At 37.3% G+C, this 24,910-nt stretch overlaps 1 protein-coding gene across 2 annotated transcripts in view; it reads left to right on the top strand.

Annotated features, from left to right (window-relative positions):
* The window catches only part of HACE1 (HECT domain and ankyrin repeat containing E3 ubiquitin protein ligase 1), a 105,948-nt gene that overhangs the window by 32,251 nt on the left and 48,787 nt on the right, over window positions 1-24,910 (top strand). For both annotated transcript variants that reach the window (XM_001501736.7, XM_014734298.3), the window contains 6 exons: window positions 248-330; window positions 11,010-11,106; window positions 12,093-12,194; window positions 12,836-12,942; window positions 18,471-18,621; window positions 24,550-24,884. In XM_001501736.7, the coding sequence (XP_001501786.2) occupies window positions 248-330; window positions 11,010-11,106; window positions 12,093-12,194; window positions 12,836-12,942; window positions 18,471-18,621; window positions 24,550-24,884 (875 nt within the window). The remainder of the gene's footprint in view (window positions 1-247; window positions 331-11,009; window positions 11,107-12,092; window positions 12,195-12,835; window positions 12,943-18,470; window positions 18,622-24,549; window positions 24,885-24,910) is intronic.

Below are 24,910 nucleotides of genomic sequence, written 5' to 3'. Positions count from 1 at the left end.
ATATTCTAGAGCCTTAATCACATTTTCTATTGCATTGATATTTCCACATATATCGTGTAGAGCCTGAGAGGCTCAGGGAGCTTACCAAGAAGTTGAATTGGTTCAGCCATCATAATTGTCATGTTCCTACTCGTTCTTCTTTAAAGCTTCAAGTTGTGGCAGGAACTTTCCTTATATGGATTAAAATTGTGGTAATTGTGTCTTTGTTTGACTTCTCTGGCTTTACTTTTGTTTCTTCTCCCCCCAGACAGTGCAGTGCTTGCTAGACAGTGGTGCCGATATTAACAGGCCAAATGTGTCAGGAGCCACTCCACTGTACTTTGCTTGCAGGTATGATATTTTATATTTCCAGATGCTTTCATTAAAGAATGTTGTATTTCTACTGTATTTCCAAATACAAATATTTCTGTATATTTTCTAAAGCTTTCTTGTTTTCCCACAAGTACTAAGCTCCCTTTTAAGATGTTTACCTTTATCGTTCTCTTACTTAATTGCATGAGGAAAAGTATTTTCTGTTGCCAGTGTTTTTGTATGTTATAGATGGGAGCCTTTGATTTGCTTGATTATTTAAACTTTAGACCGGAACAACAAAAGACCCCAAATAGCCAAAGGATTCCTGAGAGAAAAGAACAAAGATGGAGGTATTACACTCCCTGACTTCAAATTATACTACAAAGCCATAGTAACCAAAACAGCATGGTACTGGCACAAAAACTTACACAGATCAGTGGAACAGAATTGAGAGCCCAGAAGTAAACCCACACGTTTATGGACAGCTAATACTCCACAAGGGAGCCAACAGCATACGATGGAGAAAGGAGAGTCTCTTCAATAAATGGTGTTGGGAAAACTGGACAGCCACATGCAAAAGAATGAAAGTAGACCATTCCCTTATACCATGCACAAAAATCAGCTCAAAATGGATTAAAGACTTGAATGTAAGACCCGAAACCATGAGACTTCTAGAAGAAAACATAGGCAGTACACTCTTTGACGTTTGTCTGAGAAGCATATTTTCAAGTCCCCAGACCGGGCAAGGGAAACAAAAGAAAAAATGAACAAATGGGACTACATCAAACTAAAAAGCTTCCGTACAGCAAAGGAAACCATCAGCAAAATGAAAAGACAACGTAACAATTGGGAGAAGATATTTGCAAACCATATATCAGATAAGGGGTTAATATCCAAAATATACAAAGAACTCATACAGCTCAACAACAAAAAACCAACAATCCAATTAGAAAATGGGCAAAAGATCTGAACAGAGATTTCTCCAAAGAGGACACACGGATGGCCAACAGGCATATGAAAAGATGCTCAATATCATTAGCTATCAGGGAAATGCAAATCAAAACTACAATGAGGTATCACCTCACTCCTGTCAGAAAGGCTATAATTAACAAGACAGGAAACAACAAATGTTGGAGAGGATGTGGAGAGAAGGGAACCCTCGTACACTGCTGGTGGGAGTGCAAAACTGGTGCAGCCACTATGGAAAGCAGTATGGAGTATCCTCAGAAAATTAAGAATAGATCTACCATATGATCCAGCTATTCCACTGCTGGGTATTTATCCAAAGAACTTGAAAACACAAAGGCATAAAGATGCTTGCACCCCAATGTTCATTGCAGCATTATACACAATAGCCAAGACATGGAAGCAACCTGGGATACAACCCTGTATCCCAAAACTTTTCAGTGCCTCTTTGTTGCCTTTCAAATAAAATCCAAACTGTGCCTCCACCTGTGAGACCTGTGTGGTCTGACCCCTGCTTAGCTCACTGTACTGCGGCCACACTGGTTCTCTTTGACTTCCCCAAATGCAGTGGATGCTTTCCAGCAGACTTTTCTATGTGCTGTTAGTTTGCCTGAAATGTTCTTCCCTAGGCTTTTTGTGTGGCTGACTTCTTCATGTCACTGTGTATCTGTTGCTTTTGAGTAAGGGGATTCCTGACTGGTCTAACTTGGCCTCTACTCAGATTTTCTTTCTTTTTTTTGGTGAGGAAGATTAGCCCTGAGCTAACATCTGTTGCCTCTTTTTCTTGAGGAAGATTGTCCCTGAGCTAGCATTCATACCAGTCTTCCTTTATTTTGTATGTGGGATGCCACCACAGCACGACTTGATGAGTGGTGTGTGGGTCCACACCCGGGATCTGAAGCTACAAACCCCAGGCTGCCAAAGTGGAGTGAATGAACTTAACCACTATGCTGCTGGACTGGCCCCCTCAGATTTTCTTTCACAGCGTCATGATTGTTTCCTTCATGGCACTTCATGTTTTGCAATTGTTTATTTACTTGTTTAGAGTGTGTCTCCCCTACGAGACTGAAAGCTCAATGAAAGCAAGAATTTTATTTATTTTGTTCACCACTTTATATTCAATGTATAGTACAGTGCTTTGCACTTAGATGCTTAGTAAATATTTTTGAATGAATGAATCACTACAACTGTGTGTTTTAAAAATATCTTATATGAAACAATGCCATGTATAATAGCAAAATATAGGTATGTTAGTGTTGTGCACAGGTGCGATATTTGTATAGTTAGTCTGAGCATAGGGATATGGTGAAAGAATTTCCTGGAAGTACTTTCTGCTAGGATTGTATTCTCAATAGGTTTTTTTTTTTAATTGAGGTCATGATAGTTTATAGCATTGTGAAGTTTCAGTTGTAGATTATTGTTTGTCAGTCACCATATAAATGTGGCCCTTCACCCCTTGTGCCCACCCCCAGCCCCCTTCCCCTCTGGTAACCAGTAAACTCCTCTCTCTGTCTGTCTGTTAGTTTATCTTCTACATATGAGTGAGATCACATATGAGTATTTGTCTTTCTCCATCTGGCTTATTTCGCTTAACATAATACCCTCAAGGTCCATCCATGTTGTTGTGAATGGGATGATTTTGTCTTTTTTTATGGCTGAGTAGTATTCCATTGTGTGTATATACCACATCATCTTTATCCAATCATCAGTTGATGGGCCCTTGGGTTACTTCACTTCTTGGCTATAGTGAATAATGCTGCAGTGAACATAGGGGTACCTAAGTCTCTCTGAATTGTTGATTTCAAGTTTTTTGGATAAATATCCAGTAGTGGGATAGCTGGGACCTATGGTATTTCTATTTTCAGTTTTTTGAGAAATCGCCATACTGTTTTCCATAGTGACTGCACCAGTTTGCATTCCCTCCAGCAGCATGTGAGGGTTCCCTTTTCTCTACAATCTCTCCAACGTTTGTTAATTTTTTTCTTGATGAGTACAGCCATTCTAATGAGTGTAAGGATATCTTAGTGTAGTTTTGATTTGCATTTCCCTGATGACTAGTGATGTTGAACATCTTTTCATTTGCCTATTGGCCATCTGTATGTCTTCTTTGGGAAACTGTTCATGTCCTCTGCCTGTTGTTTTTTTTTTTTGAGGAAGATTAGCCCTGAGCTAACATCCACCACCGATCCTCCTCTTTTTGCTGAGGAAGATTGGCCCTGAGCTAACATCCATGCCCATCTTCCTCCATTTTATATGTGGGATGCCTGCCACAGCATGGCTTTACAAGTGGTGCATAGGTCCGTGCCTGGGATCTGAACTGGTGAACCCTGGGCTCCGGAAGCGAAATGTGCAAACCAAACCACTTTGCCATCTGGCTGGCCCCCTCTGTCTATTTTTTGATTGAGTTGTTTGTTTTTTTTTTGTTCAGTTGTGTGAGTTCTTTATGTATTTTGGAGATTAATCCCTTGTCGGATATATGATTGGCAAATATTTTTCTCCCACTTGGTGGGTTTTTTTGTTTTGTTAGTGATTTCCTTTGTCTTGCAGCAACTCTTTAGTTGATAAATTCCCACTTGTTTATTTTTTCTTTTGTTTCCCTTGTCTGAGTATTTGAAAAGATCCTTCCAAGACTGATGTCAGAGGGTATTACCTATCTTTTCTCCCAGGAGTTTTATGGTTTCAGGTCTTAGCTTCAAGTCTTTGATCTATTTTGAGTTAATTTTTGCGTATGGTGAAAGCTAGTGGTCTACTTTGAGTCTTTGCATGTGGCTGTCCAGTTTTCACAACACCATTTTTATTGAAGAGACTTTCCTTTCCCCATTGTATGTTCTTAGCTCCCTTGTCGAAGATTAGCTGTCAGTAGATGTGTGGTTTTATTTCTGGGCTTTCACTTCTCCTTCATTGATCTGTGTACCTGTGTTTGTACCAGTGCCATGCTGTTTTGATTACTATAACTTTGTAGTATATTTTGAAGTTAGGGATTGTGATGCCTTCAGCTTTGATCTTTTTTCTCAGGATTGCGTTAGCTATTTGAGGTCTTTTGTTGCCTCATATGAATTTTAGGATTCTTTGTTCTGTGTCTGTGAAGAATATCATTGGGATTCTGATTTGGATTGCATTGAATCTGTAGATTGCTGTAGGTAGTGTGGACATTTATATATTCTTCCAATCCATGTGCATTGAGTATCTTTGCATTTCTTTATGTCATCATCAGTTTCTTTCAATAATGTCTTACAGTTTTCAGTGTATAGATCTTTCACCTCCTTGGTTAAATTTATTCCTAGATATTTTATTCTTTTTGTTGCAATTGTAAATGGGATTATATTCTTGAGTTCTCTATTAGTTCTTTATTAGAGTATAGAAATGCAACTGATTTTTTTAAGTCGATTTTGTACCCTGCAACTTGTCTTTCAGAATTTTGTATATATCATTCCACTCTCTCCTAGCCTGTAAGGTTTATTCTGAGAAATCCGCTGAAACCCTGATAGGGGTTCCTTTGTAAGTTATTTTCTTCTGCCCTTAATATTTTTTCTTTGTCATTGACTTTTGCCAGCTTTACTACTATGTGCCTTGGAGAAGGTCTTTTTACAGTGATATAATTAGGAGATCTATTAGTGTCTTTCACTTATATTTCTAGCTCCTTCCCCAGGTCTTGGAAGTTCTCAGCTCTTATTTCTTTGAACAAGCTTTCTGCTCCATTCTCCTCTTCTTCCTCTGGAATATCTATAATCCTTATGCTGTGTTTCCTAATTGAGTTGGATATTTCTTGGTGAATTTCTTTGTTTCTTTTTAATCTTAGTTCTCTCTCCTCCTCCATCTGAAGCATTTCTATATTTCCATCCTCTAGACTGTTGATTCTCTCCTCTATAATGTCAGATCTGTTATTCAGGGACTCCAGATGTTTCTTTATCTCATCCATTGTATTTTTCATCCCCCACATTTCTGATTGGTTTTTCTTTATAGTTTCAATCTCTTTTGTGAAGAAGTTCCTGATTTCATAGAACTATCTGTGTTTTCTTGTAACTCGTTGAGTTTTTTTATGATAGCTATTTTGAATTCTCTGTCATTTATATTAAATTTCTGTGCCTTCAGGATTGATTTCTGGGTGCTTGTCATTTTCCTTCTGGTTTGGAGTATTAACATATTTTTTCATACTGTTTGATGGCGTGGATTTGTGCCTCCACATAGTGAGAATATTTGGTCATAGCTTCCACCTGCCACCACTGGATGGTGTTGAAGAGCTGAGAATTCTGAGGCTGCTGCAACCCTAGCTCACTCTCTCACAGCTGCTGCTTTTTTATCTTATGTACAAGGTGCTCTGGCCAACCAGCTGAGCTGGAGTGCCGGGTGTGGAAAAGGCGCTTTCTTTTACCTGTATGATCCTGGGTGCGTTCTTGCTCTGCCCTTGCTATCTGCTCTCCAGGGGTATTGGCTTGATGAAGACACCCCCGCAAGTGCTTAGCCACCTCTGTGTGGACCTTTCCATTGGGCTGTGTGGCAACTTGGAGAGCGAAGGTGGTCCTTCCAAGGGCTGCCCCTCCCTGTCTCCTCTCAGAGCCGCACACGGTCCCGTGCTCTGGGTCACTGCCATTGAGGAAGGGAGAGGAGATCCTGTTACCTCCTTCCACTTCCTCCTGGGGGTCCAGCACCTTCACCTTCAGATGTGTGGCTGTGTGGGTCTCTCACATGTCTTTTATGTTGTGTGAATGTCCTCCGTTGGTATATGAATGTCCTTTTTGTTGTATCTTAAGGGGGAGAGTCTAAGGGAAAAACTCACTGTGCCGTGATGCTCTCCGCATTATGTTTTAAGCTAGCAAACATTAGATCTCTTTGAACATAGATGGTTTAGCAAGTCTGGTTAAAATTGAAACTAGAAAATAATTTCATCATTGTAGCAGGATGATAGATATGGAACATGGTTCATTTGTAGGACAGACTTTTAATGGTACCTGTGATATCTAGATATAGGTATACATTAAAAATACAAATTATTTCCGGGGCTGGCCCTGTGGCCGAGTGGTTAAGTTTGCACACTCTGCTGCAGGCGGTCCAGTGTTTCGTCACTTTGAATCCTGGGTGTGGACATGGCACCACTCATCGACCCACGCTGAGGCAGTGTCCCACATGCCACAACTAGAAGGACCTGCAACTAAGAATATACAACTATGTATCAGGGGGCTTTGGAAGAAAAAGGAAAAAAATAAAATCTTTAAAAAAAATATATAAATTATTTTCAATGTATTATCTCTCATAAATGAAAGGGAAAGGAATGTGGGAAATGGAACAAATTGACCCTGCAGACAAATTCTAGGGGTCTAAGATAAAAGCTAAACTTAATGTAAGTTTTTATTGATTGAGAGGTATTACAAGATGTATCATCATATGTTTTATTCCAGGATCAGTTAACGAAAACTTTTTTTAAAATTTAGAATTAAATTCAGAAAGTATTGAGATACATAGGAGAAAGAGCCTAGGTTTTGGAGGCAGGGTTCACATCCCAGCTGTAAAGCTGTGCATCTTTAGTCAAGTTTCTTGACCTCTGAAGCTTTGTTTCGTTGTGAAGTGGAAATGCTGACGTCTGCCTTGTGGGACTCTAGTGAGAATTAAATGAGGTGGCTCATATAAAGCACCCTGCAGAGTAATTTGCCCTTAGCAGTTGGTAAGTGCTCACTAAGGTCTGACATATTTTTCCACTTCCCTGTAAGTACGAAGTTGTGTTGTCCTCATTCAGTTTCATTGCTGTACAGGATTTTCTTTCTAAGAAATATGATGCTTCTCCCACCATACAGACATTTTCTTTTTTTCTTTATATTACTTCTGTTCTAATTCTGAGCACTGTTTAATAAGGTAGTGCTTCTGTGAGCGAGTCATTGTCAGACTGATTGTCACGTGGAAGTGTGCTAGGAGCTCTTTCCCAGCCACTTTTCTTCTCTGGGTATTTAGCGCATTATTCGTTAGCTTTCTTTCCTGTGTCCTGTGGGCACACTTTGATCCCCCTCCCCCGCATCTTTGCTTTCAGGACTGTAATACAGTATCTTCAAATGCTTCAAGTTCTTAAATTATCAGATTGGTTTTATAATCAGTCGTAATACTTCCAATTCCCTTAACTGGGTTCTTCAAATAAAAGTTTGGATGTGTAATGATTTTCAAGTATTTTCTGTACCTGCAGATAACTTTTATTCTATTAGGAAAAATGCAGTTTAGCTGGGCTTCTATAGATGCGGGAAATCAGTGGGATGTTTATGGAATTTTAGAGATCTGTAATAGAGTGAGAAAGGGGTAAGATTCTGAACATGCATTTGTAGCTATTGCCAAACAACTACTTTAAATTAGTGAACTCAAAATCAAAATAGCCACATAAAACAGCCCATAGACCCAGGATTGTAACCCTTTAGAAAAGGAAAAGACCGTTAGAAAATATGGTCTCTTTCTTTCATAAGCAGTTCCAAAAAAATTGCAATGTATTTATTCTATGCACTTTAGCCTAGTTTTCACGTTATATTGCTGAAAGAGCCTAAACTTAGAAGACAGTGCTTGAGAAATCAGTCCTAAGTGCTTTAGAAGCCCCACAGGTTCCTTATTAGTTAAATCTTTGCCAACTTCTTAGTTTCCAGGAAATACATTGGCATTTCTTTGAGGGGAGTCTTGTCTCAATCAATATGAAAAAATAAGTTGAATCCTAAAGAATAATTATTCACTGAGCAAATTTTTGCAATTATTTGAACTGAAAAATCTTTTCTGTAACACTCTGAGCCATCTGTTAGGGGATAGTCTTCATCTCTCGCAGTATTACAGGCGAGGCACGTGAGGCCCTAATCGGGTTATGTGGATTTTGTATATTATTAGCTATTTTTTCTTGGTTTTAATTTATTTTTTAAATGAAATGTTACCTGATTATAGATGAGATTTTAATGTTTTAGAAATTGCTCCAGCTTTCTATAATGTCATAGTAGACATATTTCTTTTTCTTCATGCTAATTATCCTTTTTGCTATATATGGTACAAAATTAATTATTTTGAGACTTTTTTTTTTTTTTTAAGGATTGGCACCTAGGCTAACAACTGTTGCCAATCTTTCTTTTTTTTTTTCCCTGCTTTATCTCCCCGACCCCCACTGTACACAGTTGTATATCTTAGTTGCAGGTCCTTCTAGTTGTGGGATGTGGGACGCCGCCTCAACGTGGCCTGACGAGCGGTGCCATGTCTGCGCCCAGGATCCGAACCCTGGACTGCCGCAGCGGAGTGCGCGAACTTAACCACTCGGCCATGGAGCCGGCCCCTTGAGACTTTTTTAAAATCACAGTATTGAAAAGTGTCCTGTTTGCACATGGTGATCTTGTCTGTTCATACTGTTTGATCTCCATCATATTGTTGTCATAGCATACATCCCCTTGGCACCTTATTCCATACTCTCATGAGTACTAAGTTGTTTACTCTTTGAGGTCATACTCTATGTTTATCTGTCTTGGTGGAACAGTATGATATAGATGAAGAATTTTGGAATTAGACTGATCTAGATTCAAATTCTGCTCTGTCTTGTAACTGTTGATCTTGAGCAATTCTATTACACTCTTGAGTTATAGTTTTCTTAATTAAAAAATGGAGTGAGGGGCCAGCCCAGGAGCGTAGTGGTTGGGTTTGTGTGCTCTGCCTTGGCAGCTTGGGGTTTGCCGGCTCAGATCCTGGGCACAGACCTACATACCAGTCATCATGCTATACTGTAGTGGCGTCCCACATAGAAAATAGAGGAAGATTGGTACTGATGTTAGCTCATTGACAATCTTCCTCAAGCAAAAAAGGAGAAGATTGGCAACAGATGTTAGCTCAGGGCCAGTCTTCCTCACCAAAAAAAAAAAAAAATCAAATAGTTATTTTATAACAGTATCAGGGTTAAGTCAGACTTTGTACAAAGAACTGAGCATTATGTATCTCATCTAGTGGATCCTAATTAAGTTATGATTCAGGTCTCTTTGTTATTTTCAGTAGTGCTGTACCTTATTTAATGCTTATTAGTCAAATGAATGCTGTCTAAAGTTAAAACCTATAATATAATTCAACAGATGTATTGAGTACGTATTATAAGACAGCTGCCATACTTGGTGCTGTGGAACAGGTTTGTTGTCAAGAAGTTTGCACTTTAATTGGAGAGATGGGACACATGGATATTAAATAACTGTAAAAGAAATGTGAGTAAAGTTGAACAGAATAGCTTTGTAAATCTGGGTTTCTCAGAATCTTGGATACTAGCCAGGACATCACTGTCTCCCTAAATAAATTAAGCTCAGGTTAGTTTCTTTTTACTTAGCCTGTATTTTTAAACATTATAAAGAGTAGAACAGTATTAATTGTAAAGTTACTACTATTAGCTGTAATGTATAATGTCCTGACCAGCTCAATGACAAATGATGCTTGATGACTTTTCTTGATGTACACTAGTAAAACTAGTCGCTGTTGCTCTTGGAGGGATTGCTGATTTACTTGGTTTCTTGATTTTTTGCTTTTTCTGGAGTAAATTAGATATTGTGCATAAGTTAGTTTTGGCCTATTGATATTCATATTAAGGAAGGTAATCAGTATTACAGTAAAGTATCGAGAGAGTGGTAGACCTATACTCTGCCACCAGATTCATAGTAGGATCCTATTTTTTTAAATTGTTTAATTATAATTGGTTATAAATTATACTTTTCCAGTGTAATTTTGTGGAAAAGAATGAGTAGGGTTTTTTTTTGAAGTTTCTGAGAAATCTGCATAGTCTTTTTCTTTGTGAAGTGGTGTACCTTTTTAGGTAATGGCATTGGGGAAAGAGTATTGGTCTAGAAGACTAGAGATCTGAGTTCTAGTTTCACCTGTGCTTGAGTTAGTAGCTTTTCTTATTTACAAAATAAAGATTTTTCATCAGATTCTGTTTCAGAATGTATGACTTCCTTGGGCATTTCGTAAAATTAGCTGTAAAGTTTGATGTCCCTGGGTTGTAAAATTGTTTTTTATTGCTTTTATCTAGAATTACATTAGCTCATTGAATAACGAGACCTAGAGTCTAGTGGTTACTACCCTTAAAGTCGCTTCCTCCTAGCTGAGAGAGTGGCAGTTACTAATTTTCCTCCTACTAGAAAGAGAGCAGTTGGGGAATATGGGGCCTGTGGATAGGAGAGTTGCTCCTAGGTCAGATTGAATAGCTCTCAGCAGAAAGCAAACTGAGTGGGTTGATAAAATGAAGGTTGGAAGCTAGGTTGTATTTTTGACTAATTAATCCCTACCCTCCCACCATTATTTTACTTTGATATTTGTCTTTTCTCCTTCCTTACTTCCTTTTTATTTTTTTAATAAGTATTAAAGTGCCATAAAATGTACTCTTGTTTAGGGTAGTGAGGTTCTTTTGGAGTAGGAAGTCTAGAGACTTGGGTGTGTGTGGTAGGAAGAAGGTCAGGCTAGAGTTGAGAAGGAAGTGATTGGAAGAAAAAAGTAACGCATAAGCCTGAGTAGCAGCTCCTTATCCCAGAATATTGTGCTTTATTGTGGGTAACGTGTCCCAAGGCAGTTTTAAGATTTAATAGGTCAGTTTCTTATCTACATAGTGAAAGTATAGCTTAACACTGGGCAGTTTTCCTGATTGTTGAGGATGGAGTGCAGGTCTTCCCATCAGTTTTTTGAAATTGTTAATCCTCTGTTGATACATAGTAACTGTTCATAATTCACGGGGAAGGACTTTAAATTAAAAATATTTACTTTTGACTTGGTTCTGTTTCTTACAGCCATGGTCAGAGAGACACAGCCCAGATTCTTCTATTACGAGGAGCCAAATATCTGCCAGATAAAAATGGAGTAACCCCTCTGGATTTGTGTGTACAGGTACATTGTTGATGTATAGTCTTAACACCTTACTTTATAATAGAAACTGAGACTGGTAAAATCACGTCATTCTCAAACGAGAGGGTGGGTGCAAAGATTTTTGTTCTGTGAAGAGTATGATCTTTGAAAGGAACTATGATACTATAAGAAATATATGTCAGTCTTCATCCAAGTTCCTCACACGACAGCTTTTAAGACCCTTGGAATCTCCAGAGTGATCAGAATGACTTTTTGTATATTATTGAAATGGCTATTGGCTGAAAGCCCCTACATAGCTTCCTGATGGGGACTGGTGGCCAGAGGAGCCAACCGTATGATTAGAGGGCAGCCTCCTCCCCCGCTCCCGGGGAGAAGAAGGGCTGGAGATGCTCAGTTACCAATGACCAGTAATTTAATAAATGATGCCTATGTAATGGAAAAAGCAGTGGGTTCTGAGAGAACTTCTGCATTGGTGAACACGTTGAAGGGGCTGGGATGGTGGCATGCCCAGAGAGGACATGGAAGCTCTGTGCCCCTTCCATGTACCCTGTACCTTCCATGTAAGGTGACATAGCTTACCCTATGCGTCTCTTCCATTTGGCTGTTCCTGAGTTGTACCCTTAAAATAAACAGTTAATAGTAAGTAAAGTGTTTCCCTGAGTTCTGTGAGCTATTCTAGCAAATTCTCAAACCCGAGGAGGGGGTGGTGGGAACTCCTGACTTATAACTGGTTAGTCCGATGTATGGGTGGCCTGGATCGTGATTGGCTTCTGATGTCGGGGCACACTTGTGGGACTGAGCCCCTGACCTGTGGGGTCTGCGCTAACTCCAGGTAATTAGCGTCAGAATTGAATTAAATTGTAGGGCACCCAGTTGGTGTCCACAGAGAATTAGAGAATTGCTCGGTGTGGGAAACCCACAAATTTGGCGTCAGGCTTGTGGAGGAAACAGATATTCCTTTAGGAACTTTGTTTTTAAACTTAGATAATTTTAAATTTCGTTTTTAGGGTGGATATGGGGAGACGTGTGAAGTGTTAATTCAGTATCACCCTAGGCTTTTCCAGACAATTATTCAAATGACACAGAATGAAGATCTCCGAGAAAACATGGTAATGTAGTTGTGCTAAGTAGCTTGTAAATGAACAAGCCTTGTTCGTGCTTAGTGTATATGGCATTTTACAGTTTTGCTTAGTAATTTTATTATAAATATTTTAATAATTTGAATTTGCTTATCTGCATTATAGGATAAATATGAATTATATCAAAACTAATATTTGTGGTGATATTTGGCCCTTCTGTCCTCTGGGTCTTTGGTCTCTCCTTAAGATAATTAGAATATTCCCCATAGGTAGAGGAAAAGAATCTAAGGAGGAATCTCATGTTATGGTTGGTGATCACTAGTGTACTGAGCTCTGTATTTATAATTGATCTACTCTTTGAAAAATTGCAGTACTTAAAATTCTCTTAAATTTTAGAAGTTTAGAATTAAGTTTCCATAAATACACTTGGTGACTTCTCTTCAATCTATTTATATTTTTTATGACTTTTTATTGGGTGATTTTGAATAAAGATTTTATGTCATCTAATCTCTATATTAGCTTTTGAATTTATGTAAGGCAAAATAAGCGTAAAGGACTTAATTTCAGCTGATTGGCTTTGGGATACTTACTAAACTAATAGGTACTTAATTTCTTGATAAAGTTTAATGGATTATTATATAATCACATTTTTAAATTTGTAATATATTTAGTTACGGCAAGTTCTGGAACATTTGTCTCAACAAAGTGAAAGCCAGTACCTGAAGATTCTAACAAGCCTTGCTGAAGTGGCCACAACAAATGGTCATAAACTGCTTAGGTAAGTATTTCAAAATGTAATCAATCAATGGATAGCAGTGTCTGTCAGCTTTGTCTCCTTTTAGGCTTTTCTGGGAATAGTTTATTTTGTTGGATGCCTTTTGTCAGTGGTAAGATGTTCTAAAAATTTGTTGACATATTGTTTGTTTTGTTTTAAAGGACCAGAGCAATCAGCTTATTACTGAGGAGACTTTAGTCTCTCTAGAGATTAAAAATAGAGACTGACTTAAGTGGATTTGGGCATATGTGTCTAAAATTTTATAAAATGATTGCTTAGACTAGTCACACATAAGTAAAATGTGCGTGAAGAAGAATCAAGAAAGTGGTTTAGGAATTTGATCACTAATTTATAAAACTGGTTATAGACTGTTGCTCAGCCTCCCAGTAAACCCTCATGATTCCTTATAAAATCTCCTCCTTGAACTGTCTCCTTCAGTTCAGTTCTTTATTTTTCCAAGAGTCTGTGGTTTAATGGCTTATTGCTAAGTCCATGAAATTGATGCCTTTATATTACTTGCATTTATACACAGTCATGTGTTGCTTAATGACAGGGACACATTCTGAGAAATGTGTCGTTAAGCGATTTCGTCATTGTGCAAGCATCATAGAGTGTACTTACACAAACCTAGATGATACAGCCTACGACATACCTAGGCTGTATGGTGCTACACTTACATTTCACCATTTTACACCTAAGAAAATTGAAGTTCAATGAATTGTCAAGCTAGTATATAGAAGAACCAGGATTCATACCCTAACTAATAAAGAGCGAATCCTGGGTTCCAATCCAGCTCTTCAAAATGACAGGAAGATTAGTGGAACAGGAGCAACAAGGTAGGAAAAAGGGATCCATGGCCAGAATAAGTTTTAAAACTACTTTTCTAGGGGGGCCAGCCCTGTGGCCGAGTGATTAAATTCACATGCTCAGCTTCACTGGCCCTGGGTTTGCTGGTTTGGATCCTGGGCACGGACCTACACACTGCTCATCAAGCCATGCTGCGGTTGACATCCCACATAGAAGATCTAGAATGACCTACAACTAGGATATACAGCTATGTACTGGGGCTTTGAGGGGGGGCGTAAAAAAAAGAGGAACAAGGGCAACGGATGTTAGCTCAGGGCCAATCATAAAAAAACCAAAAAAACCCCTACTTTGCTAAACTGTACCACCTCACCACTTACAACGCTACCTTTAAAATGCTTTATAGAATCTGTTATTATGGTCATTTTTGACTTGTAAATAGCTCTTTGTTGGGATTGGTAGTGAGTATTGGTTGATAGTATTGTGTTAGAATTTATTGTATTGTTATTGTTTTGGGAAAACCCAGTCCCCCTCCTGTGTTTCTCCTTTACTTTCACCCTTCTCCCACACCCATAACATTTCTGACGCCAGATGTTTGTGGGTTTTTATTCCCTACCTTAAGCATTTCTTCGACACCAGCTGGGTCTCCTACCATTTAACTCAATTCTGACACTATCTAGCTGGAGATAAGGTCCGATCTCACAGTTAAGGGCTCATTCCCATGAGGCTGCCCCCCTCTTCAGATGCTATCGCAAGTAGTGGGTTCCCGGGTTACCCACAACTTCTCTCTGACTTGACTACAAATTGGAGGTTCCTCTGACCTCTTTCCCCTCAGATTCTGTTATTTTCTAGAACAGCTCACAGAATTCAGGTAAGAGCTTACTTATGTTTATTAAAGGGTTTGATAAAGGAAACAGGTAAACAGCCAGATGAAGAGATACGTAGGGCGAGGTCTTGGAGGGTCTCAAGTGTGGGAGCTTCCGTCCCTGTGGAGTTTGGGGTGTGTCACCTTCCTGGTATGTGGATGTGTTCACCAACCTGGAAGCTCTCTGAGCCCTGTATTTTTGAGCCTTTCTGGAGGCTTCATCATGTAGGCATGTTGACTATTAACTCCATTTCCAGCCCCTCTCACCTCTCTGGAGAATGGAGGTGGGGCTGCAAATTCCAAGCTTCTAATCATGGCTGGGTCTTGGGGGACCAGCCCCCATTCAGGGGCCCACCAAGAGTCACCTCAGTAGAACAAAGGACACTGCTGTCACCCAGGAAATTCCAAGGGGTTTATGAGTTGCGTGTCAGGAACCAGGGTCACAGACCAAATATTAGAACAAAAGATGCACCTAGTGCTCTTATCACTTAGGAAATTATAAGGGTTTTCGGAGCTTTGTGCTAGGAACTGGGGGCAGAAACCAATATATATATTTTCTACCATCTTCATAGCTACCAAGGTAGATTCTTAAGAACATCTCAGATACAAATCATTTCTCCCTGCCAATTTATGTTTAATGGTACTTTTGCATAATATCTCCCTTTTGTTCATTTATTTTTGAATCATTTATGTTTCTTTTTTTTTTTTTAAAGATTTTATTTATTTATTTTTCCCTTTTTCTCCCCAAAGCCCCCCAGTACATAGTTGTATATTCTTCGTTGTGGGTCCTTCTAGTTGTGGCATGTGGGATGCTGCCTCAGCGTGGTTTGATGAGCAGTGCCATGTCCGTGCCCAGGATTCGAACCAACGAAACACTGGGCCGCCTGCAGCGGAGCGCGCGAACTTAACCACTCGGCCACGGGGCCAGCCCCTCATTTATGTTTCTTAACTCACAGTGTGGTGTAATTTTAGCCACTTTAATAGAAGTTTTAATTAAGAAACTAACTGATTCAAATTTATGTTAATTAGTGATGATTGAGATGTTATTTAACACACTTTTGGAAAAATGGATAGCCTTTTCTCTAACTGATTCTAGGAATATTTGCTAAAGAGAATAAATATTTACTGAGGTCCCTTTTGCATGTCGTGTTGTGTTTGACTGTGTTATCCTGCTTTCTGTATATTTATGATTGAAGGTAAGGTAGTTATCAATGTGCAAATGAACAGAGAAAGCACAGTTATTTGCTAAGTAAGATACTGAAGGAAAGTGTACTCTTATGTAAACCGAAGTTAAGTACGTGGATAAGGCTTTGAATTAGGAAACTAACTTTTAAACTTTCATGTTGAGACCTGGTGGCTTGGAATGAAATTGTCATTTTGTGGATAACTGGAGAAGGATATGATAAAGTTTGGATTTTATGATCTTTTTGTATAATACAAAAGAGATGTTTGGTTGGAAATGAAAAATGACATTTTTTAGACCAGCAAATCAGCTTGCAAGAAGTTTAAACTCGATAAAGTATAAAATTAGTAGACTGTATTAATAATTGATAATGATATTCAGATTCCATTATGTAAGAAAATACTTCTTACCTTAAGATAGCTCATGAAATGTTCCCTCGATTGGGTACTTTAAACAAATATTTATATGTATGATAATTTTGCAGAGGAAAATCACACTCACACCTTTTTCATAGAAGAATTTGAGAGTCATTGTAGTTGACTTTTCCAAGAGCTGCGGCACAGTTGAAGGAAATAGTTTCAACCAAACTACATTTCTACTTTGTCAGTCTCAGCAATCTTAGGATATAAAATTAGAAACGTTTCGTAAACACAAATGTGTAAAAATCAATGCAAGCTACACTAATGATTCTATACACATTTGATTCAAAGTTATTAAAACAAAAAATTTTGCTAATGTGCTCTAGTGGTCCCAGTCAAATACAGTATGGGTAGTAATGGCTATTATATTATACTAACAGTTGTAAGTGAGAGCTAATTTTTATTGACTATTTTTAACCATTTAATAATAATTCTTAGAATGAGAAAACAACATGAATACTGAAGTGAAAATGTTGAGAAATTTTGGTTCACGTGTCACGAGGATAGAAGATACTCTGTAATTTGGCACTTATCAAACTGGAATATTTATAAGTAGGCATTTGCTATTTCCACATTACTAATCCTTATTTTTTTAAGATTAAAAGATACCTAAATATATCATAGAGGAAGATTTTAAAGGACCGGGTAAAATACACTTAGGGGAAGAGAGGGTAAGCTTTGATAATTAAATTTATTAAAAAACAGTCATACCAACAAAATCATTCCATTTGCAATAACATGGATGGACCTTGAGAGAATTATGTTAAGTGAAATAAGCCAGCAAGAGAAAGATAATCTGTGTATGACTCCACTCATATGAGGAATTTAAAACTATGGACCAAGAACAGTTTAGTGGATACCAGGGGAAAGGTGGGGTGGGGGGTGGGCACAAAGGGTGAAGTGGTGCACCTACAACATGACTGACAAACATTAATGTACAATTGAAATTTCACAAGATTGTAACCTATCAATAACTCAATAAAAAAAAAAAAACTGAAAAAAACCCCCCAAAAAAACAAAAAAAAAAACCAGTCATACCAATCGGCCCCCAAATTTATACAACTCTTTAGTCTGCTTTTGTGCAACTGTTGTAATACAAGAAAACTGATGTTAGAGATTTCAGAATGAAACCACCCCATGAACAGCAACAGCAAATTTTTTTTTAAGATCTCTCATTAGATTCCATACAAATGTAGCCTAATTCCTCCAGTTTCCCTGCAAAAGAGTGATGATTGATGTTCATGATGATGGCCAATCCCTACGCACTATGGCATTCTAAAGGGCTGTTTGATTTGTCAGAGAAAGTTTAAATTATGTTTCATATGGTTTAATGTTAACTGGATCTGCGTCCTTTTTTCCCCCCATAGTGGGGTATATGTTTTATATTTATGTAGAGTCATAAGACAACTGATTATGTGGAGACTCACCCTAATGCAGATTGTCACTAACTTTAAGATTATTCAATTTGTGGGTGTTCTTACTTGAGCAATTGGTCACTGTTCTGGGGTGAGGAGGAGAAATGGGGTTATGGATAGAATAGTAGGGAGCTCAGCCTCTGCAGCTGAGTCGTGGGTCAGCCTAAGAATGTGACCAACATTTCTACCATCGCTTCTCTGTGAAATGTTCCTAGAGTTTTAAAGAATCAGTTTAATTTACAAATATACTTTTGGAAGTGAAAGTTGGAGAGTGCCTTGAAGTTGGTGCCTCAGGAAACCACCTATTCCATAGTGGTGATTTTTTTTCATATTTTATGTTTTGCTCATTGGTTATATTCTGGTTGCTTGAAAATTAATAATTCACTCATGTGCAATCCAAATAATGTATATTTGATAACTTCCTGTTAAATAAAATATTCTATCCTGTATCATGATAGGAAAAGAATTTTTTTTTTTTGGGTGAAGAAGATTGGCCCTGAGCTAACATCTGTTGCCAATCTTCCTCTTTTTGCTTGAGGATGATTGTTGCTGAGCTAACTTCTGTAACAGTCCTTCTCTACTTTATATATGGGTTGCTGCCACAGCATGGCTTGATGAGTGGTGTGTAGGTCCACTTCTGGGATCCAGACCCACAAACCCTTGGCCTCTAAAGCGGAGCACACGAACTTAACCAGTACATCACCAGGATGGCCCCTTTAGGAAAGGAATTTTGCTGGTTATATTATGAAACATGTTCGATGTGGTAAAAGTGTTTAAAGTATGTATTTTAAGATGTAATGTGTTTATTCCATCTAATCTGTTCATATTTTAATTTTTACTTTCAGCCTATCTAGTAATTATGATGCCCAAATGAAGAGCCTTTTAAGGATTGTGAGGATATTTTGTCATGTCTTCCGAATTGGTCCATCCTCTCCCAGTAATGGAATCGATATGGGCTACAACGGGAATAAAACTCCAAGAAGCCAGGTGTTCAAGGTCAGAAAAGGATGTGACGTTCTTAGGGAGATAGACTTAAAAGAGATGAATTTGGCAAAGCATGTGTTCATTAATCAGAAACCTCGTCAACAGGACATAAATTTGGTTCATACGTGTGTCACTTTGTAGCTTAGGCACATCTTTCTCCTTTCATTTCTGTCTAATCAACAGCAAGTCTTAGTTGGTGAGCTTTCTGTATTTTCCTTACAAGTAAAATTTTAATTCGTTAGTGTTTTCTTCTAAGCGTGGAGGTATTTAATGTTTAAATCTAATTAAATCTACTTTTTTATTGGATTATAAGTTTTTAATGTGGCAATATGCAGCCATCATGATTTAAAAAAGAATTTCTTATCCGGAAGGAAAGAAAATATCCAAGATTTTTTAGATTTTGTTATTGTGTGTGTTTGTGTATCTGTTTTTAAAGTAAGGTTACTTTCCTTTTCTGGGTTTACTAACAGTTCCTGAGATCACTTCAAGGAAGAATCGTGGCGATATTTTCTTAAAATATTTTGTTTTGCTTCAGCTGCCGCTTCTATACAATCATATTTATGGATGGAATTCTTGGAAGAACCATTCCATATAAAACCCAAGGCAATGTCGCTACCCGTGTTAAATTATAATTTTATGAAGTAAACAAAATGTACATGGCTGTAATTGCTATTGTTAATGTTTTTTTGTGTGTGGCATTAAATTTTCAAATAACTCAGATTTTGGACAAATGTGTACTTTAATAACTTTCCATGTTATTTTTTTAAAGGTAATTTATCTTGAGATTTTCGTAGTATAAAATTTGCTTTTGGAATCATGAAGACTTCTATTTCTTTAAACAGTCTTTTGAGTATAAATATAGGTTCTTTATCCAAAAAGTGATATAAACATTTTCATGTGCCACTTCCTTGCAAACTAGTGATGATTGAGAGCTTAACTGTCTGTAAAGCTCCAAGTTGAATTGATGATTTATGCTAAATGATTCTTCTCTTACGTGGAAAATTTTTGGCAGACACAAATAAATGGTTTGCAAGCATTTGAGGCTAGTAGATTCTTTAATACCTGGAATAGGTATAATATAGCCTTTTGGAAAGGTAGGTGCAAGTGTCTGCATGTTTGTCTGCTTCACTCTCTTTTAAGTCAGTGTAGGAGAGTTTTCATCTGTGTGCGTTTCTTCTTTTTTTCCCTCTTGTGCCACCTCCTGGAAGAAAGAAGTTATGCATCCTCTTGTAATTAAAATTTTGGCTCTTCACCTGCCTCTTCTTTGAACACTAGTTAGGAGTGATGACTTGCTGTCTTTGTAAAATTTGAATCTAAATCGTTGATGCACTGTCTTGTCAATGCTGTTTTAAGTGAATTTCACTGCTCAAATATTGATATTACACCAAGTTGTTCGTAATGTATTCTGGCATGGCTCATGTTGTTAGAATCTACCCGATTTGATTCATACTCATCTATAATGACGAATAGAAAATTCAATCAGGTATAGATATGGTCACCATTATCCAAATTGGGCATAGATTATACTCACTATTGTCTGATTTTTCTTTTCTTAAAATTTGAATCTTTCATCCATTGCTAATGATACCAGAAAATAACTATGTGCTAGCCTTGTATAGGCATTTAATGCTTGATTTAAATGTTAGTTTTCTACCTAGCCGATCAGTACAGATATAACAGAATAGACAAGGATGTCACTGTGTTTCTTTTAGATTTTTTTTATGGAATTCAGACTGTGTTTTGATTGTCGTTTGACGCATATAATATATAAAGTTCTATTTCATTTGTTAGTATTTTTATTTTTTTTTAAGATGATATTTTCTGCATCATTGACAACTGCTTTTGCCTCTGATCATTTGTTTTCTCTTAAATTTTGACCTTTCACTTTGGTAAAACATTTTTATTATAAAACTCAGCTAATTTTTTAAAACATAAAGTGTTATTCTTAAGGAATTTATTAGTTGCTTTCCATCTAATTTTATGAATTAAATGTGGACTCTTTGGAAGATGGCAGAATGTTCTGCCCTTCTACTTAATAAGGATAAAATAGAAACTACGTTGTCATCCATGTATATAAGGTCTTCCGTTCATTGTAGGGTGACTCAAGTTGTAAAAGTCTTAACTGTTTGCTGAGTTGCTGCAATGTTAGACTGGAAATACCATTTTAACTTTTACCACATTTTGTCTAAGGTAACAATTGGTCCCTTCTTTGCATTTTGTTCACTAGGTACTCTAACATGTCACTTTATTGTTAGGATTAACTAATGGGTTTTCCATTAAGAATGAGTGGGTTTATAGGCCATGTGTTTTTAGTAGATAAAATTGTTTAACATCCTGTTGGTAGTTTTGTGATTTGTCTTAGAAATCCTTTAAGTTAATCTTAACACTTAACCATTTTTTCAGTGTCTTATCTAGTGCCTTGGGGCCAAGGGAGCTTCTGAAGGAGAAGGTAGCATGGTGTGAGCGTGGGGAAGACAGTTTAGGCTTCCTGATGCTTGATAGGCTCTTTTGTTGTGAATATTAAGAAGTCTTTCTCAACAGTTTCATAGAACTTAATGGGAAAATTTGGAAGCCAAGGAAGATTGAGAAACTTTTAACTTTGAGATCTTATCTTTCGAGTTGTGACATTTGACTTTATCAAGTTGAAAATAGTCAGACTAACTGGATTTCAGGATACTCTTATGAACTTAAGTTAGTAATGGTTTCCTGTTCAATTTGTATCTCACTTTGGCACATGGATCTTAAAATTTCTTTTGTTTGTCCAAGTTTGGGATTATATATTATAGCTTTGAAATATAACTTGAAATGTTTTGAAAAATCATGTATGATTTTCATATGCTTGTTACTTGATGTAGAATATGATTCTGTGGTAAAGATCACTCAATAATGTGAAATGAGGCAAGATTTTCACCGTGCCAAGAAGCCTACTGATATTTTCTGTAGTCATTGACTCATATTTTAGTAACAATTCATATGTACAGTGCTTTGTATCTTATCTAATATTTTATCATTACTATTTATGGATATAGAAAGCATAATAGATATGGTTTTCTTTGGTTTATTTTTGATTTTTAAAATTTAGTCTTTTTTGTCTGTGGCTGCTACCACAGTTAGAAATTAAAGTTATTTTCACAGTATTCTTTTTGGTATTGAGGAATGAATTTTCTGAACAAACCTTCAAAGAGACAACTCTCTAGGTAAAAATATCTCAAGGTTGGGATTAAGTTTTAGTGCATGCATAAAAAGTGTGAAAAAGAGAAAAGTAAAGAAGGCCTAAGATGACTTACTACTTCTCTTCTTTTTTTCCCTCGTTCTATTCTAAGTCTTCGCTGTGTTCCTTTATTGAAGACTCTTTCTAGCTTTTTCGTATCTTTATCATCACTATCATTTTACACAGATCTGAGGTTTTATTATTTCTTTTTTTATTTTTTGAGAAAGATTAGCCCTGAGCTAATTACTGCCAATCTTCCTCTTTTTGCTGAGGAAGACTGGCCCTGAGCTAAGATCCATGCCCATCTTCCTCTACTTTATATGTGGGACACCTACCACAGCATGGCTTTTGCTAAGTGATGCCATGTTCGCACCCGGGATCCGAACTGGCAAACCCTGGGCCACTGAAGCAGAACGTGCGAACTTAACCACTGTGCTACTGGGCCGGCCCACAGATCTGAGGGTTTTTTTTGATATTATTTCTAGAGTATTCGCAATTCGACTTTAATTTTTGCGCACTGTTAGGACTTGAAAATAGGAGTGTTGTAGGTTCACGCTCTGCTCTCATCTGCGTAAGCAGCAGGCGTCATTTCCTGCCCTAGACTTCATCTCCACCTAGGCTGTTGATTTTCTAGGTTTTAGCCCTACTTTTTTGGAGACCAATTATTCCTTTTTTCTTTTGTTTCAAGCATTTTTACATAACCACCTGTTCTTTCTGTTTTGGAAGTTCATTTTCTGAGGTAAAGCTAAATGGTTTTGCTGACAGAGAAAGTTCTTTTTTGGGGCCGGCCTGGTGGCGCAGTGGTTAAGTGCTCACCTTCTTCTTCAGTGGCCTGGGGTTCGCCGGTTCGGATCCCTGGTGTGGACATGGCACCGCTTGGCACGCGATGCTGTGGTAGGCGTCCCACATATAAAGTAGAGGAAGATGGGCATGGATCTTAGCTCAGAGCCAGTCCTCCTCAGCAAAAAGAGGAGGATTGGCAGCAGATGTTAGCTCAGGGCTAATCTTCCTCAAAAAAAAAAATTCTTTTTCATCCTTTATAGCAGGTTTACTGTTTTGCTCATGAAGAGAAACCATAGACTCAAACTTGGATCATGATTAGAATTAAGATGTAAAGGAGTCATTTCAGTATTTATGGAAGCTGGTGTTTCTTGCCTTTCCCCTGAGCAGCTCGGGGACCCTGAATCTTCCCACTGCTGTGCCTAACCATGGAAAAGCCCTCTTTGTGGGGAGAGCGGTGCTCATTCCAGCTCAGGGTGTAATTAGTTTCTTGCTAAAGTTTCAAATATGGTTGTGTAATCTCCTTCCATAGTGGTATTTGAAAGAAGATTATTTCTTTTAGTTGAAATATTGTAAGGATAGATCTTTCTGAAGCGTATGGTCCAGTTTGTAGCATTCTGTGATCATATAAGAATCAAGATTAACTTCTACATTCATTTGCAGAATGACAATTTATCATTTTCAATAGGAATGTTTAATAAAATAGTGTAGCAATGAAGGACCGTTTTACCACTGTCCCTCTTAACTGTTAATCTTTATTTGGGATTAAAAATGTTCTAGCAGGTCTTTTTTCCCCCCACCTTTATTGAGATATAATTGACATGTAACATTGTGTAAGTTTAAGGTGTACAATGTGGTGATTTGATTCATATTTATATTGTGAAGTGTTTACTGCGGTAAGGTTAGTTAACACATCCTTTACCTCACATAATTACTATTTGTTATTGTTATAGTGAGAACATTAAAGCTTTACTCTCATAGCAACTTTCAAGTATACAGTACAATATTGATAACTATAGTCACAATGCTGTACATTAGATCCTGTTATCAGGTCTTTTAAAAGAGTTGGGCATTTATATTTCTGCTTGTGTTATAAACTATAATTATCAGAGATGATGTATATATTTCATCTTCTCTTGTACTTAGTCCTGTTGTAACATTTGTGATCCCATAATATTTAAAAAATAAAATTCTATTTGCTGTTAATTTACAAAAGACATTTATTCTCAAATGGTGGAATATTTTAAATAGTGTAGAAATAAGAAACAATTTACTCTCTCCCCTCCTTTTTCTTTTTTAAGCTGTTAATCTTGACCTGCAATTAAGAATTTGCTAGTCAGTATTTGATAGTTACCAGTCATTAGAGATGGATTTTGTATGTGTGTGGGTAAGTGTATATATATATGTGAGTGTGCGTGTATATATAAAATCATCATATTTTAAAATTTCTTATAAGTTTCCAGAGTTCTAGGAATTACGTGTAAAGAAAAGAGTCCAGTAAACCAAGCTGTTTATTAGGCTCTTTAGGAATTCTCATTTCTTTAATTGGAAAAAGCTGTAATTGAAAATTGTTGACACAACATTAATACCATAAAGGTTAGGGGGATGTATACGTAAAAGAGATGTATACTTTTAAAACTAAATATTTGAAAATTTCTAAAAGAAGAAAGATTGCTTATAAATTTTTTTGTTAGATTTTAGTTTTCCCAGTTTATTCCAAGGAATAAATAAATGCAAATTAAATTTTTGCTATAAATAAAGAAATTGTCATTTATATGACATTCATATGTTTTTGTTACTTACCTTTAGGCATTACTGTCCCATAAACTTGGGGAAAACAGAAGTATCTGGAGTACATCTTCTCTTTTATAATATTTATTTGGCTGTGTGGGTTTTTTATCCTGGAGTTTAAGAATGATGTTTGAAAAACACTTTTCTTTTTCTCTTAGCCTCTTGAATTGCTTTGGCACTCATTAGATGAGTGGCTAGTTTTAATAGCTACAGAATTGATGAAAAACAAAAAGGACTCGACGGATATCACTTCTATTTTACTGAAACAGAAAGGCCAAGATCAAGATGGTGCTTCCATTCCTCCATTTGAACCTCCAGGAGCCGGGAGCTATGAAAATCTATCCCCTGGCACAGGGGAATCTAAACCAGATGGTCTTGGAGGGAAGCAGGAAGCCAGTGCAGACTGTCAGGATGTGATTTCCATGACAGCCAACCGGCTAAGTGCTGTCATTCAAGCTTTTTACATGTGCTGTTCTTGTCAGATGCCTCCAGGGTAAGAAGGTTTCTGCTTATTATTTC

The sequence above is a fragment of the Equus caballus genome, chromosome 10 (genome assembly GCF_041296265.1).
Source record: "Equus caballus isolate H_3958 breed thoroughbred chromosome 10, TB-T2T, whole genome shotgun sequence".
NCBI lineage: Eukaryota > Metazoa > Chordata > Mammalia > Perissodactyla > Equidae > Equus > Equus caballus.
The sequence above is the reverse complement of the archived record's forward strand: the minus strand, read 5'-3'. Positions and strand labels throughout refer to the sequence as shown.